This window comes from Oncorhynchus nerka, linkage group LG13, assembly GCF_034236695.1.
Source record: "Oncorhynchus nerka isolate Pitt River linkage group LG13, Oner_Uvic_2.0, whole genome shotgun sequence".
Taxonomy (NCBI): domain Eukaryota; kingdom Metazoa; phylum Chordata; class Actinopteri; order Salmoniformes; family Salmonidae; genus Oncorhynchus; species Oncorhynchus nerka.
The window spans coordinates 61,081,542-61,099,177 of NC_088408.1; the positions used below are offsets into that span (position 1 = coordinate 61,081,542).

A 17,636-nucleotide genomic window follows, 5' to 3' on the forward strand; every position below is an offset into this window, starting at 1 on the left:
CTATAATGTGCCCTACTGTACTCAAATTTACTCTATTTGAGTTTCTTACAATTGAAGAAAGGGCCTATGGACTCTTGATTTAGTGGTCTTGGTCTTGAGACATAACAAAAATAAAGTCTTATCTCACTGGGTCTGGATCTTGGGACCAATGTCCTGGTATAAATCTTGTTATTGGCCTGGATATTACCTTAGTCTTTGGTTTACAAACCATAGGCAACCCAATTTCAAGAAGGCAATGCTCTCTGATGATTGGCTGATCACTCTCAACCCATAGCAATCCCCACCCATTGGACCCAAGTAATAATTGAAACATCTAACAACATCATTAATTCGATGTATAAGTAATTCAATCAATTAACACGTTTCAGATTCATACAGTCAAATAGAGATTATATTTCTATAAATTCAGTTTAAAAAAATCTAGTTAAATGGTATGCATATAGCATTTATAAAATGTACAGTATCAGTCAAAAGTTTTTCTTTATTTTGACTATTTTCTACATTGTAGAATAATAGTGAAGACATCAAAACTATGAAATAGTGTCACAGTCCCCGGTTAGATTCCAGGCTGTATCACATCCAGCCGTGATTGGGAGTGTCACGGATCCCTCCGGAACTTTCATTACGCACACCTGTCCCCTATTCCCACTGATTAGTACTTGTATAAGTGTGCCCTTTGATTTCCATCCGTTGGTGCGTGTGCTGTGCTGTGCTGTTTGGGCTTTTGTGCCCTTGTGGATTGCGCAGATGATTACGGGTCTTGTCCCGTGTGATAATCATTGTGCACGTGTTATTTATTCGAGGTACTCCTCTCTCTATTGTTTTGGGTTTCTACCTTGTGTTTTGTTACGTGTTTGTTTGGTCTTCGTCCCCGTGCCTTTACACGGCACTCTGTAATTTGGGCTTAATAAAAAAAACTATTATGCGTTCCTGCGCCTGTCTCCAGAATCTCTTCATACCAACGTGACAGGGTGTCTCATAGGGCGGTGCACAAGTGGCCTAGCATCATCTGGGTTTGGCCGAGGTAGGCTGTCATTGTAAATAAGAATTTGTTCTTAACTGGCTGGCCTAGTTACATAAATATTGGAATAAACACTCTTGGCATTCTCTCAACCAGCTTCATGAGGAATGCATTTCCAACAGTCTTGAAGGAGTTCCCACATATGCTGATCACTTGTTGGCTGCTTTTCCTTTACTCTGCGAACCAACTCATGCCAAACCATCTCACTTGGGTTGAGGTTGGGTGATTGTGGAGGTCAGGTCATCTGATGCAGCCCTCCATCACTCTCCTCGGTCAAATAGCCCTTACACAGCCTGGAGGTGTGTGTTTTGGGTCAAATGATAGTCCCACTAAGCGCAAATGGGATGGCATATTGCTGCAGAATGCTGTGGTAGCCATGCTGGTTAAGTGTGCCTTGAATTATAAATAAATCACAGACAGTGTCACCAGCAAAGCACCCCACACAATCACACCTCCTCCTACATTCTTCAAGGTGGGAACCACACATGTGGAGATCAACCATTCACCTACTCACAGAGACACGGAGGTTGGAACCAAAAATTTAAAATTTGGGCCAAAGGACAGATTTCCACCAGTCTAATGTCCATTGCTCGTGTTTCTTGGCCCAAGCAAATCTCATCTTATTGGTGTCCTCTAGTAGTGGTTTCCTTGAAGCAATTTGACCATGATGGCCTGATTCGCCCAGTCTCCACTAAATAGTTGATGTTGAGATGTCTGTTACTTGAACTCTGTGAAGCATTTATTTGGGCTGCAATCTGAGTTGCAGTTAACTCTAACTTATCTCTGCAGCAGAGGTAACTCTGGGTCTTCCTGTCCTGTGGCGTTCCTCGTGAGAGCCAGTTTCATCATAACGCTTGATGGTTTTTGTGACTGCACTTGAAGAAACTTTAAAGGTTCTTGACATTTTCCAGATTGACTGACGTTCATGTCTTCAAGTAATGATGGACTGTTGTTTCTCTTTGCTTATTTGAGCTGTTCTCGCCTTAATAGCTATTTGGTATTTCAACAAATAGGGATATCTTCTGTATACAACCCCTTGTCACAGCACAACTGATTGGCTCAAACTCAGTAAAAAGGAAAGAAATTCTACAAATGAACTTTTAACAAGGCACACCTTTTAATTGAAATACATTCCAGGTGACTACCTAGCTGGTTGAGAGAATGCCAAGAGTGTGCAAAGCTGTCAAGGCAAAGGGTGACTACTTTGAAGAATCACAAATATAAAATACATTTTGATTCGTTTTACACTATTTGTTACTACATGATTCCATATGTTATTTCATAGTTTTGATGTCTTCACTATTATTCTACAATGTAGAAAATAGCAAAAAATAAAGAAAAACCCTTGAATGAGTAGGTGTGTCCAAACTTTTGACTGCTACTGTATCTGTAATAGAAGGTTAATAAAATTACTACAGTGCATGGTTCTCCCTTCATTGCAACTTTCTCACTATGTTTTGGTAGTGACAAATTTAGTGGGGTGATAAGGAATTCAGGTAAATACTGTATATACTGTATGTTGGAATAGTTTTTCTTCCAACCCCCAATTTGCACCACTTCTGTAGCATGACTCATACACTAGAGCTGCTTAGTCCCACAATACTGAAAAGTGTAGAACACAATCACTATTTTCATGGAAATATGTTGTATTATGGCTTCAAGATAAGCATCTTAGAGCGCCTCCAAAAGCTAGACATTGTTCCGACACACAATTTGTTGCTTTTTTATACATGTAATCTTTCAATTTTTGTCGTTTTATACAACTATAATATTCCTAATGTTGCACACCTATGTAAAAAAGAAAATGACGGGGAAGGGTAAAAATCCTGGGATTCCAGTGTTGGTAGAAACAAATGTCAACGCTGTATCAAGTAAAGAAAAGCCAACTGTCCTAGGTGGTGCATTTGCAGTGGTTCATAGATGTCAGCACCTGTAAGATGAGACTTTGGGGAAAGTTAAAGGAGCGTGGACATGTTTTAAAGAACAAAGGGGAGTAAGGAGAAGCTATGGATGCAGAGTTTTCTATGTATGATATGACAAGGGCGTTGGAGGGATGCGGACGGACTACTCCTTGAGAAGATGGGGTGTGTTATGTGATGTTTGCGGACAGTGCGTTGGAAGCAGTGTTAGGGTTGTATAAGAAGGTGCTGAGGACTGGGGTGATACCTGCTGGGTGGAAACGTGTGGTGGTCCAGAATTGTCAATGTGGTTTGAAGTGGACAATGGTACTTCTCAGGGACGTGTGGTTAGTCCGGTGTTGTTCACCCTGATGATAGCCCTGAGAGTGCTTGTTGGTGCCTTCAGTACGACACCACTTCTTGAGGCATTGCAGGTGGATAGTGGGGAACTGGCACTGAGGATAAAGCGGGACAAACTTGCATTAGCGTACTCGGAAAGGTAGAAAAGGAGTTCAAAAAGATGTCCTGCGGTCATGGCAAATGGGGAATGTTGGTACCGAGGAGTGGGTAAGCAGAAGGGTGGACAATTGGGCAGAAAGTGGTAGAATATGGACCAGGGGAGAGCGAGAAAGGGCCGGCAATTGCATTGTGGAACGTTCCTCCGTGGTTGTTTCCGAAACCAAGTGTAGCTGTGGATATGATTGAGGGAAGGTGAGGACATGAGACGGGGTGTGGAGATGTATACATATATACACACTACCGTTCAAAAGTTTGGAGTCACTTAGAAATGTCCTTGTTTTTGAAAGAAAAGCCCTTTTTTTTTGTCCATTTAAAATAACATCAAATTGATCAGAAATACAGTGAGATTGTTAATGTTGTAAATGACTATTGTAGTTGGAAACGGCTGATTAATGGAATATCTACGTAGGCGTACAGAGGCCCATTATCAGCAACCATCACTCCTGTGTTCCAATGGCATGTTGTGTTAGCTAATCCAAGTTTATCATTATAAAAGGCTAATTGATCATTAGAAAACCCTTTTGCAATTATGTTAGCAAGGCTGAAAGCTGTTATGCTGATTAAAGAAGCAATAAAACTGGCCTTCTTTAGCCTAGTTGAGTATCTGGAACATCAGCATTTGTGGGTTCAATTACAGGCTTAAAATGTTCAGAAATAAAGAACTTTCTTCTGTATCTCGTCAGTTTATTCTTGTTCTGAGAAATGAAGGCTATTCCATGTGAGAAACTGAAGATCTCGAACAACACTGTGTACTAATCCTTTCACAGAACAGCGCAAACTGACTCTAACCAGAATAGAAAGAGTGGGAGGCTCCGGTGCACAACTGAGCAAGAGGACAAGTACATTAGTGTCTAATTTGAGAAACAGACACCTCACAGGTCCTCAACTAGCAACTTCATTAAATAGTATCCGCAAAACACGTGTGTATGTGTGTGTGTATATATGTACAGTTGAAGTTTACATACTGTACATCTTAGCCAAATACATTTAAACTCAGTTTTTCAAAATTCCTGACATTTAATCCTATTAAAAATTCTTCACAAGGTCCTTTGCTGTTGTTCTGGGATTGATTTGCAAGTTTCGCACCAAAGTACGTTAATCTCTAGGAGACAGAACACGTCTCCTTCCTGAGCGGTATGGCGGTTGCGTGGTCTCATGGTGTTTATACTTGCGTACTATTGTTTGTAAAGATAAACGTGGTACCTTCAGGAGTTTGGAAATTGCTTCCAAGGATGAACCAGACTTGTGGAGGTCTACGATTTTTTTTTTCTGAGGTCTTTGCTGATTTCTTTTGATTTTCCCATGATGTCAAGCAAAGAAGCACTGAGTTTGAAGATAGGCATTGAAATTCATCCACAGGTACACCTCCAATTGACTGAAATAATGTCAATTAGCCTATCAGAAGCTTCTAAAGCCATGACATAATTTTCTGTAATTTTCCAAGCTGTTTAAAGGCACAGTCAACTTAGTGTATGTAAACTTCTGACCCACTGGAATTGTGATACAGTGAAATAATCGGTCTGTAAGCAATTGTTGGAAAAATTGACTTGTCATGCACAAAGTAGATGTCCTAACTGACTTGCCAAAACTATAGTTTGTTATCAAGAAATGTGTGGAGTGGTTGAAAAACGAGTTTTAATGACTCCAACCTAAGTGTACGTACATTTCCGACTTCAACTGTATGTATGTATGTATGTATGTATGTATGTATATTTTAGAAAATCATTTTTTATTTATTTTTAAGGATATATATATATATACACACACACACAGATGGTTCAAAGGATCCAGTCAGTGGTAGGGAGGGGGCAAGAGTGTATATCCCAGATTTCAATGTTAGAGTATGTAAGTGGTTAACTGATTATGTGTCAGTGTAGGTGGCCAAGTTGATGGCCATGATTCTAGGTTTGAGATGGGTGGAGGAGGTGAAGCCATTCAGAGTGGTGATCTGCTCTGATTCAGCTGCAGTGTTGAGTAGTGTGAAGACGGGCAGGTCGGATAGGGGAGACTTGTGTATGGAAATGATGGAGCTGTTAATGGGATTGGAGAGGATGGGAGTGGTGGTAAGCTTTTGTTGGGTTCCTCCCCAAGTGGGTGTGGAGGGTAATGAGAAGGCTGATGTGGTGGCTAAGAGTGCGGTGAGGAGAGAGGGTAGATATTCAGGTCCCGTTGGGCCGTAGGGATGTTAAGTACTTGATCCAGGCAAAAGGGCTCGATCTTTGGCAAAGCGAGTGGGATGCTAATGGTGAGAGGAAGCAATTTTATTGCATGCACCAGTCAGCTAAGGAAGAGGTGGGGAGTATAGGATGTAGTGCTGAATAGACTACAGTTTGGGCACACGGGTTTGAATGCCATTTTGTGAATGATTGGGTGACATGAAACAGGTCTGTGTGATGAGTGTTTAATGGAGGAAACGGTGGACCATGTGTTGATATTTTGTGAACTGTATGACGTAGATAGGGAGAGGTTGTGTGAAAGGGTTAGAGAGGCTGGACGGGGTTGGGGTTTAGGTGATGTAGTGGGGGGAGGAAAGGGAAGGGAAATGTTGTCTAGGGCTCTTTTTCACTTTCTTAGAGAAAATTGAATGAGGTAGGCTGTGACTGGCCTCACACTCCAGTACAGTAGGTGGCGGTGTATGTACCTTAAAAGTTGGATGCGATCCACCAACCCAATCTCAAAGAAGAAGAAGAAGAAAAGTTTGGGAAACGCTGCTCTAGTCTATTACAGTTATATTTATATTGTTATATTATGTGTCAAGGGATCTTTTGCTTTTTTGAACCAGTATTCCTCAACCCCACATTATCTCGCCTGCTAGTTCTTCAGTTCACATCCTCCCTTCCCTTAGCCTGCTTCCCTCTGGCTTGTTCTTTTAGGTGTTTGAGTCTGTGGAGGAGGTGGATCAGATCGAGACCGAGCCCAAGAGCAAAGAGGCCAAGCAGGTGCCCAAGATCCCCAATGGAGGAGCCCTGCCCAATGGGACCAGCTCCCCAGACTCGGGGCACCCCTCCTCTCGCAACTTCTCAGTCACCTCGGGCCTGTCAGACCGCTCTCTGAGCACAGAGGACAGCACTGCACCTGACACCACCCCTAAAAACATCACCAGCACTCCTCCACAGTTGGCCCCAGCCCCACAGAGCCCAGTCAAAGCCCATGAGGAAGAGTTGGAGGCAGATAGCCCAAAAGCCCAACCCCCGGCCCTGCAGGAGGAGAAGGACCTCCAGGCCAAGGACCCACCAGAGAAGGAGGAAAAAGAGAGTGCGACCGAAGTGACCCAGGAGATTGAGGGCAATGAGACAGAAGTGCCAGATATAGAAATAGACAAAAATACAGTGACAGTAGAGCCAGTAGAAACAGAAATGCCAGAAGTAGAAATTGACAAGAAGACAGAGGTGCTAGAGATTGAAATGGACAAAAAAACAGAGACAAGGGAGGACAAGGCAGCAGACTTAGGTGCGTTACAGAGCCAGAAAATAGAGGAAGAAAATACACCCGTGACTGGACCTGCCGAGAAAGAAGAGGTAAGGATCAATGAAAAGGGGGACATTGAGTTGCCGAAAGCAGAAGTGGATGCTGTAGAAGAAACGGTGAAGTCCAAAACAGATGAGTTCAAAACAACAGAGGCTAAAGAGCCTGAGACAGAAGTGGTGAAAATGTTGGATGGAGAGCCAACCATGCGAGCAGACACAGAGGAGTTGCAGTCACTGGAAGCAGAGACATTGAAAACTCAAGAGTCAAGAGAAACAGAGGACGAAGGATCAGAACCAGAGTCTGTAGATCCAGAAGAGAATGAAACATCCCAAACAAACCATAGAGAGCCAAAAGAGGAGAAGGCATTGGCATCAACAATGACTGCAGAAGCAATGGAGGACAAGACATCAGAATTCGAGGTTGAGCGAACTTCAGAGGCTGGAGAAACAAAGAGTGCTGAAACATCGGAAGTAAAGGAAGCCGAAAGAAAGACTATGAAAAAGACAGAAACTGAGAAAGAAGTAGAAGCCAATGAGACTTTAAAATTTGAAGAGGTAACCGAAACAAAGGGGGTTAAGACTATGTCACACGAAGAAGTTGCAGAGGAAAATGTGGAGGACATTACAAAATCTAAGGAAGTGGGAAAAAGCGAGGAGGAGACCAAGTGGTCAGCGATGGAGAAGAATACAAGCCCCGTAGCAGACACCAGGGTGGCAAGGGCAATGGAAGCATTTGGTAGCACCACCCAGAGTGAGGAGGCTCTGGCCACCACGGAATCTGAGGAGTCTCCTTCAGCCATTGAGATGGCAAACGTCTCCATTACCCCACTGTGGGACCGGATTGGTCCGTGCGACAGTTCCGGGGTCGGGGCTGCTCTCTCTGAGGGCTCAGTCCCCCATCTGGAGCTCCAACTGGAGGAGGAGCAGTGCAAAACCAGCCCAGAGGGCACAGAGTTAAACTTGTCCGAGGAGCCTGAGATGGAGAGCATCTTCCCACAATTTGACTCCCTGACCGTGGGCAGAGAGCTGACAAACGAGGACATCTCTCCAGTGTCATCCATCGGAACCACCTATTCTGTAGGCACCTGCCATTTTATTTTCATAACAATCGAGATTTATTTTGCTTTTTGTTTTTACAATTACGAGTAAGTTATGCTTAAACATTTTGTGTGTGTGTGTGGGGGGTTGTGCCTTTGTTGTAGCAAGAGCTTTTGGACATGTACACGATGAACCTGCACCGCATTGAGAAGGATGTCCAGAGGTGTGACAGGAACTACTGGTACTTTACCCCTGCCAACCTGGAGAAACTGCGCAACATCATGTGCAGGTAAAATAAAAACAATGTCTTTCATGATTCTCTAGTGCTCTTTTGCAGAAAGGTTTGGAAATAATCTATAAGTCATTATGTTATGTGTGGAGCTCAATGTCAAATGGGAAAATAGGAAGAATGAATGAGTTACACCCGCACGTGATGTCGACTTCTCTTCTCAGCTATATCTGGCAGCACCTGGAGATTGGCTATGTGCAGGGCATGTGTGACCTGCTGGCTCCCCTCCTTGTCATTCTGGATGATGGTGAGTTAACGCCGTTCAGGCAAGGCTGTGACTGTGTGTTCCTCACTCTCCTCCTTGGTATTTGCGATATGAATTTTGCGATGGAAGAAAAATGTGTCAACCTTCATGATTATTTTGCCTTCCGAAATTTGATTTGAGCAGTCCTTTTTTTTTACTACTCAAATCAAATCAAATTTTATTTGTCACATACACATGGTTAGCAGATGTTAATGACCAACAAGTAATCTAGCTAACAATTCCAAAACTACTACCTTATAGACACAAGTGTAAGGGGATAAAGAATATGTACATAAAGATATATGAATGAGTGATGGTACAGAGCGGCATAGGCAAGATACAGTAGATGGTATTGAGTACAGTATATACATATGAGTTGAGTATGTAAACAAAGTGGCATAGTTAAAGTGGCTAGTGATACATGTATTACATAAAGATGCAGTAGATGATATAGAGTACAGTATATACGTATACATATGAGATGAATAATGTAGGGTATGTAAACATTATATTAGGTAGCATTGTTTAAAGTGGTAGTGATATATTTTACATCATTTCCCATCAATTCCCATTATTAAAGTGGCTGGAGTTGAGTCAGTGTGTTGGCAGCAGCCACTCAATGTTAGTGGTGGCTGTTTAACAGTCTGATGGCCTTGAGATAGAAGCTGTTTTTCAGTCTCTCGGTCCCAGCTTTGATGCACCTGTACTGACCTCACCTTCTGGATGATAGCGGGGTGAACAGGCAGTGGCTCGGGTGGTTGTTGTCCTTGATGATCTTTATGGCCTTCCTGTGACATCGGGTGGTGTAGGTGTCCTGGAGGGCAGGTAGTTTGCCCCCGGTGATGCGTTGTGCAGACCTCACTACCCTCTGGAGAGCCTTACGGTTGTGGGCGGAGCAGTTGCCGTACCAGGTGGTGATACAGCCCGACAGGATGCTCTCGATTGTGCATCTGTAGAAGTTTGTGAGTGCTTTTGGTGACAAGCCAAATTTCTTCAGCCTCCTGCTGCGCCTTCTTCACGATGCTGTCTGTGTGGGTGGACCAATTCAGTTTGTCTGTGATGTGTACGCCGAGGAACTTAAAACTTACTACCCTCTCCACTACTGTTCCATCGATGTGGATAGGGGGGTGTTCCCTCTGCTGTTTCCTGAAGTCCACAATCATCTCCTTAGTTTTGTTGACGTTGAGTGTGACACATACAGATGTAGGATCTTAATTTGATCACTCTTTTGTTGCTGAAAATTGCAGGAAGTGCAGATGAGCTTTGTGATTTACATAATTTCACTGAAAACCCACACTAACGCACAGTTATATTAACGGTATTTCACTTCATGTAGCCTACTTTTGGCCAGTTAGTAGCCTAACCCCAATCAAGGAACATAACTGACTAAACATTCAAATCCTGTTTCGACAGGATTATTTTTCTGTGGCAATAGGTCAAATTAAGATTCTACATAAACTTAGTCAAACGACAATCAGTCAATGAGACTCATCATAGACTATCTCTATCATATGGCAGTATTGGAATGTGAAGAAAGAGTACAATGAATATAATCTTATGAAACAGAGGACAGGGATACTGTTGTGCTTCAGGGAGGACAACAGAAATGGCGATGGAAGTGGACCGCTCAACATTTCTCTGTCTTTCCTCAATCTCTCTCCCGGTCTTTCCTCATCTCTCCCTGTGTCTTTTTTCTCTCTCTCCCTCTCGCTCTCTCGCTCAGAGGCCATGGCCTTCAGCTGTTTCACTGAGCTCATGAAGCGGATGAATCAGAACTTCCCCCATGGCGGTGGCATGGACACTCAATTTGCCAACATGCGCTCTCTCATCCAGGTGAGGCCACAGAGACACTTTGTAACTTCTATATATACACTAATGTATGAATTCAGACCCTTGACTTTTTCCACATTATGTTACATTACAGCCTTATTCTAAAATGAAGGGGGAAAAAACAATTGAATTCATCCATCTACACACAATAGTCCATAGTGACAAAGCAAAAACAGGTTTTTAGACATGTCTGCACATTTTTTTGTAAATGAATACAAATATAAACTGATATCACATTTACATTAGTATTCAGACCCTTTACTCAGTACTTTGTTGAAGTACCTTTAGCAGCGATTACAGCATAGAGTTTTTTGGGGGTATAACGCTACAAGCTTGGCACACCTATATTTGGGGAGTTTCTCCCATTCTTCTCTGCAGATCCTCTCAAGTTCTGTTAGGTTGGATGGGGAGCATCTCGGCAGAGCTATTGTCAGATGTCTCCAGAGATGTTTTATTGGGTTCAAGTCTGGGCTCTGGCTGGGCCACATAAGGACATTCAGAGACTTTTCCCAAAGCCACTCCTTCTCTGTCTTGGCTATGTGCTTAGGGTCATTGTCCTGTTGGAAGGTGAACCTTCGCCCCAGTCTGAGATCCTGAGCGCTCTGGAGCAGGTTTTCATCAAGGATCTCTCTGTACTTGGCTCTGTTCATCTTTCCCTCGATCCTGACTAGTCTCCCAGTCCCTGCCACTGAAAAACATCCCCACAGCATGATGCTGCCACCACCATGCTTCACTGTAGGGATGGTGCCAGGTTTCCTCTAGACATGATGCTTGGCATTCAGGCCAAAGAGTTCAATCTTGATTTCATCAGACCAGAAAATCTTGTTTCTAGTGGTCTGAGAGTCCTTTAGGTGCCTTTTGGCAAACTCCAAGCGGGCTGTCATGTGTCTTTTACTGAGGAGTGGCTTCTGTCTGGTCACTTTACCATAAAGGCCTGATTGGTGGAGTGCTGCAGAGATGGTTGTACTTCTAGAAGGTTCTCCCATTTCCACAGAGGAACTCTGGAGCTCTGCCAAAGTGACCATCATGTTCTTGGTCACCTCCCTGACCAAGGCCCTTCTCCCCGATTGCTCAGTTTGGCCGGACGGACAGCTCTAGGAAGAGTCTTGGTGGTTCCTAACGTCTTCCAATTAAGAATGATGGAGGACACTGTGTTCTTGGGGACCTTCAATGCTGAATACATTTTTCGGTACCCTTCCCCAGATCTGTGCCTCGAAACAATCCTGTCTCGGAGCTCTACGGACAATTCCTTAAACCTCATGACTTGTTTTTTGCTCTGACATGCACTGTCAACCGTGAGACCTTATAGAGCCAGGTGTGTGCCTTTCCAAATCATGTCCAATCAATTAAATTGACCACAGAAACATCTCAAGGATGATCAATGGAAACAGGATGCACCAACAAAGGAGGGACCAACTCCATATTAATTCCCATTATACTTTTAGTCAAGTAATGTATATTTTGGCATGCATCCAGTTTTCATGAATAGTAGGATACAGTGAATATAACACATCCAACTTTGTTCTCCACTAACCTCCCCCTCCTCTCTTCCCCGACCCTTTTCCTCTACTCCCCCCAACCCATCCCTCTTCCTTCAACTGTCTGTTTGCCCTCTCCCCTCCTCCTTCCTCTCTCCTCTATCCCTCTGTAGATCCTGGATTCTGAGCTCTTTGAGCTCATGCACCAAAATGGCGACTACACCCACTTCTACTTCTGCTACCGATGGTTCCTTCTAGACTTAAAGCGTGGTAATAATTACATCTTGCTATTAGGGGATTTTATACCATAGAAAATGCCAATTAAACTGAGTGTTTTCATACCGTCAACCAAATGTCAAACAGCAAAGAAGAAGGCTAACAAGACCTAGTTCTAATGAGCCGTTTCCACATCAAAGATATGGCAAGATCACTCAGGAAAAACAGGCCCACCTGGGTAACTAGGGGGCCCTGCCTTGGTTGGGTAACTGATTCAGGGTCGGTCCTAGCCTTTTGGGGGCCCTAAGCGAGAATTGGTTGGGGCCCACCCACCTGGCAAAATATTTTAGTCCCCCCCTTGACGGCAGAGAGAGAGTTAATCTTCTGCAATTGTACACATCTTGCCATGTGGCGGAGAGTCATTTTCTTTCAGTTTTAAAGCCAATTACCTGAAATCCGACACATTTTGCCATGACTTATGCCATGTTATTGATATCTGAGTGAGAGTGACGAACAAGATCAATGGGGGCCACCCGGGGCCTATGATTTGTTAATCCGGCTCTGCCATACCCCAACCACACCTGACTTCTGCATCCACTGTACCTTTTTCTTTCTCAGAGCTGGTGTATGACGATGTGTTTGCGGTGTGGGAAACCATCTGGGCAGCAAAGTACGCCTCCTCTGGCCACTTTGTCCTCTTCATCGCTCTGGCACTGGTGGAGGTCTACCGGGACATCATTCTGGAGAACAACATGGACTTCACCGACATCATTAAGTTTTTCAACGGTACACCGTCTTAACAATGAAATCAACATTCATTCAATTGTTTGTGGAGCATTGGAAGTCTGGAGTCTTTCTTCACACAGTTGCACTAGTTTAAAAGTTACCCTTCACCGTGACGCAGGTGGTTTTTAAGAAAATCAAACTTAAAATTGAGCCTGCTCCCACAGTGCTACAGTGTGACGCTAGCAAAAGAGAAACTAAAACGTTTCAACCAGCATATCGAGAGCTTAGGATAGTGGAATCAGTGGAATCACAGTGGAATCAACACTACGTGTTGTGGTTACTCGACTGTCGAAGTTGATTTCCGTTAACTGTATGAGTGAAAAAGACATGGGTGAGGCCTCATGATTCTTCCCAGAATGCTTTGTTGCAGGCAGATTTTTTTATAATTCATTGTTTTAGTATCTACGTTTCTGCATGCACATTGATTGATTAGTTGATCTTATACTATACAAAGATAAGTAACTTACCTTTTTCTAAACTAATCCAATCTGTAAATGGTTGGATTTATTGCACCTGTTACTAAAATGGTTGTTCCAGTTTAGATGGTTTAGGTAATCTTGTTTATCAAGTCCTTCACCATTGCAGTCATTCTGAATGATAAAATATTCATAGTGTTGAATATCCTCACTCTGGCTGGATTCCATTAGGAATTACTAATCACTTCACTAACCATCTTATTGTGGCTTGCAGGTCAGATGTAGCACTATATTCAGACCACAATGTTGGGGATAACCAGGCCACAACTAAAGGCCTTATAAAATGTATAATATATGGTCATAGAGGGTTTACTTTGAATTTAAACTCACTCACTTAGGCAATCACTTGGTTAAGGCTTCAGGACTAGTTATTCAATGCAACAACCATGGCTCTGTCACTAACAACACAGTCATGGGTGGGTATCTCTCACATTCACTTGAAAGGCATGCTGGGAAATATGCAACAAAAAAAATCATTTACTTAACTAGGCAAGTCAATGACGGCCTAGAAACAGTGGATTAACTGCCTTGTTCAGGGGCAGAACGATATATTTTTACCTTGTCAGCTCGGGGATTCGATCTTGCAACCTTTTGGTTACGAGTCCCACTCCTCTTTCTATTCTGGTTAGAGCCAGTTTGTGTTGTTCTATGACTGGAGTAGTACACAGCTCTGTACGAGATCTCCAGTTTCTTGGCAGTTTTTCGCATGGAATAGCCTTCATTTCTCAGAACAAGAATAGTCTGACGAGTTTCAGAAGAAAGTTCTTTGTTTCTGGCCATTTTGAGCCTGTAATCGAACCCACAAATGCTGATGCTCCAGATACTCAACTAGTCTAAAGAAGGCCAGTTTTATTGCTTCTTTAATCAGAACAGTTTTCAGCTGTGTTAACATAATTGCAAAAGGGTTTTCTAATGATCAATTAGCCTTTTAAAATGATCAACTTAGGTTAGCTAACACAACATGCCATTGGAACACAGGAGTGATGGTTGCTGATAATGGGCCTCTGTACGCCTATGTTGATATTCCATTAAAAATATCTGCCTTTTCCAGCTACAATAGTAATTTACAACATTAACAATGTCTACACCGTATTTCTGATCAATTTGATGTTATTTTGATTGAATTAAAAAAAAAAAATCTTTCAAAAACAAGGACATTTCTAAGTGACGCCAAACTTTTGAACAGTATAATTTTAACATATTTATTGTAGCATATAAATGAATAGGCTACTTTATGGCCAACAGAGGCAAATGTACAGCATCAGTTTCATTGAGGACTTTTCCCTATAAAATGAACCACGCAAGGGAGTTCCAAAACTTCCATTTCAAATTTCAATTCGGGCAGCCCCCGAGACCCAAGAACTGAGCATGCATAAAACACTTAGCTTGATACCGTTTTCTTTAAGCAAAGTCAACATTAGAATGCAGTTTAAACCACCTCAGAGCAAATGTATGTAATTCGCTACAAGTGCGCCCAAAGACGTTTCCCACTGCTGCTTTGTCTCCACTAAGTGTGTGTGTGCTGCTCCCTCTCCTCTCGCTCACACGACTCAGACAAGTTTCCCATCAAAGTGGAAACTTGTGGCCCAACATAACAATTTGGTCACAACAGACAATGCAAGTAATATTGTGAATGCTGAACATTGTGAATGGGATTATATTTACCCGCTGTACTCAAACCCAAAATTGTATGTGTACAGTACTACAGTATACCTTTTTTAATAGTAAACTGTCTACCACCTTGCAGCAGCTAATATGAAACACTCGAATAGGGCAAAAGCTGTAGATTACAGATTGTTTGATGTGGAGCGTTCCACTGCTTTAATTTCCTAGAGAAATCTAAAAGTGCTTTTAATTTTATTTTTGTAATTTCCCACTTTGTCAATAGCTGAAAGGCAAATAATAATGTTGAATGAGTACCTGTGCTGAGTAAGTTAATGGTTCAATGAATAACACACACAAAATAAATATGGTATTATAGCCTTGTGCATCAATGTTGGAAGTGGTCCAGCGGGAATGAAATCTTCTCATCTCCTTTCAGAAATGGCTGAGCATCACAACAGCAAGCAGATCCTGACACTGGCCCGGGAACTGGTGTGCAAGGTGCAGACTCTCATTGAGAACAAGTGATCTCCAGGAGTCATCCACTTCTCTTCCTCAACAGTCTTTCTCAAACATAGAGATAGATAGAGGACTCATATTTGTATCTGTTCTATCTGTTCTGTGACAGCATGGGCAGTGCCGTTGAGGCCATCTCCATTTGAAAGTAGTCAATTTTCTTCTTTACGATTGGCTGATCCCTCCTGATGACATGGTGCTGCCCATGCTAAAACAGCGTTTTGGCTAATAGAGACCTCTATCATTCTCTATGGTCAGTTTGAACAGCTGCAACCGAACAGAGAGATCAGGGTCCAGTTCATTAGGCACCAAATGGAATAAAACAGACGTAGGGAGGCACTACTTAGACTAGTCCTATAAGAAACTGTCAATTTCATTTTCAGTCACAAAATGTTTTCAATTGCGTGCCTTGATGAACATGACTGAGATGTGCTCCACTTTTCACTGCCTTCTCCTTATCTATGTAATACCAGCCGGTACTCTGTCATTTCAGGTCATGTCATGGAACACCAAGGGAAGGGTCACTTTTACCTCCAGTTATTCTGTCAGGGAAACAGTTTGATTTATTTTTAATTGTTAACTGTGACATATACTTAGTCATCATAGGATGTATGTGGTATGCCTTGTAGACACTGGCCTGTCTTGATTGAAGTGGGGTTAGAATTAGAGGTCGACCGATTAATCGGAATGGCCGATTTCAAGTTTTCATAACAATCGGAAATCTATTTTTGGGCCCGATTTTAAAAAAAAATATATATATTTTTTTTTAAATTGTTTTATACCTTTATTTAACTAGGCAAGTCAGTCAAGAACACATTTTTATTTTCAATGACGGCCTAGGAACGGTGGGTTAACTGCCTCGTTCAGGGGCAGAACGACAGATTTTCACCTAGTCAGCTCGGGGGATCCAATCTTGCAACATTACAGTTAACTAGTCCAACGCAATCAACGACCTGCCTCTCTCTCGTTGCACTCCACAAAGAGACTGCCTGTTATGCGAATGCAGTAAGCCGCTAGATAGCATTAAACTTAGCTTATAAAAAACAAGTATTAAACTTAGCTTATAAAAAAACAATCAATCATAATCACTAGTTAACTACACATGGTTGATGATATTACTAGATATTATCTAGCGTGTCTTGCGTTGCATACAATCTGACTGAGCATACAAGTATCTAAGTATCTGACTGAGCGGTGGTAGGCAGAAGCAGGTGCGTAAACATTCATTCAAACAGCACTTTCGTGCGTTTTGCCAACAGCTCTTTGTTGTGCGTCAAGCATTGCGCTGTTTATGACTTCAAGCCTATCAACTCCTGAGATGTGGCTGGTGTAACCGAAGTGAAATGGCTAGCTAGTTAGCGCGCACTAATAGCGTTTCAAACGTTACTCACTCTGAGCCTTCTAGTAGTTGTTCCCCTTGCTCTGCATGGGTAAAGCTGCTTCGATGGTGGCTATACTGTTACACTGGCAATACTAAAGTGCCTATAAGAACATCCAATAGTCAAAGGTTAATGAAATACAAATGGTATAGAGGGAAATAGTCCTATAATTCCTATAATAACTACAACTTAAAACTTCTTACCTGGGAATATTGAAGACTCATGTTAAAAGGAACCACCAGCTTTCATATGTTCTGAGCAAGGAACTGAAACATAAGCTTTCTTACATAGCACATATTGCACTTTTACTTTCTTCTCCAACACTTTGTTTTTGCATTATTTAAACCAAATTGAGCATGTTTCATTATTTACTTGAGGATAAATTGATTTTATTGGTGTATTATATTAAGTTAAAATAAGTGTTCATTCAGTATTGTTGTAATTGTCATTATTACAAATACATTTTTTTCTTCTTTTTTTTTTTTAAAATCGGTCAATTAATCGGTATCGGCTTTTTTGGTCCTCCAATAATCGGTGTTGAAATATCATAATCGGTCGACCTCTAGTTAGAATATACATACACAAGGCTGGTTTCACAGACCCAGTTCAAATGAATATAGAAAAAAAATCTGCCATAGTTACTCAAGAACTGAATATCGGTTAACCATTTAATTTTATTTAAAAAAAATAAGATTAACAATTAGTCCTGGAATATTTTAAGATGTGATAGTTACCAAGAATCTTTATTGAAGTGCAATTCAGTACAGGAGTAGGATTGTGGTTGAGTGACATGTCCATAATGTTAGAGTTTAAACTTATATTTACAGCCTGTCTGGAGCAGTAGTTTACCTACGTAAATTAGTTAACAGGTAAGGTC

General features: G+C 42.0%; 1 protein-coding gene across 2 annotated transcripts in view; it reads left to right on the forward strand.

Annotated features, from left to right (window-relative positions):
* Nucleotides 1-17,241, forward strand: part of sgsm1a (small G protein signaling modulator 1a) — a 92,487-nt gene extending 75,246 nt beyond the window's left edge. For both annotated transcript variants that reach the window (XM_029677533.2, XM_029677534.2), the window contains 7 exons: nt 6,312-7,982; nt 8,108-8,232; nt 8,397-8,479; nt 10,200-10,309; nt 11,958-12,054; nt 12,619-12,786; nt 15,304-17,241. In XM_029677533.2, coding sequence (XP_029533393.2) covers nt 6,312-7,982; nt 8,108-8,232; nt 8,397-8,479; nt 10,200-10,309; nt 11,958-12,054; nt 12,619-12,786; nt 15,304-15,392 — 2,343 coding nt within the window. In that variant the 3' untranslated portion in view covers nt 15,393-17,241. The remainder of the gene's footprint in view (nt 1-6,311; nt 7,983-8,107; nt 8,233-8,396; nt 8,480-10,199; nt 10,310-11,957; nt 12,055-12,618; nt 12,787-15,303) is intronic.
* Nucleotides 17,242-17,636: the final 395 nt, after the last annotated feature.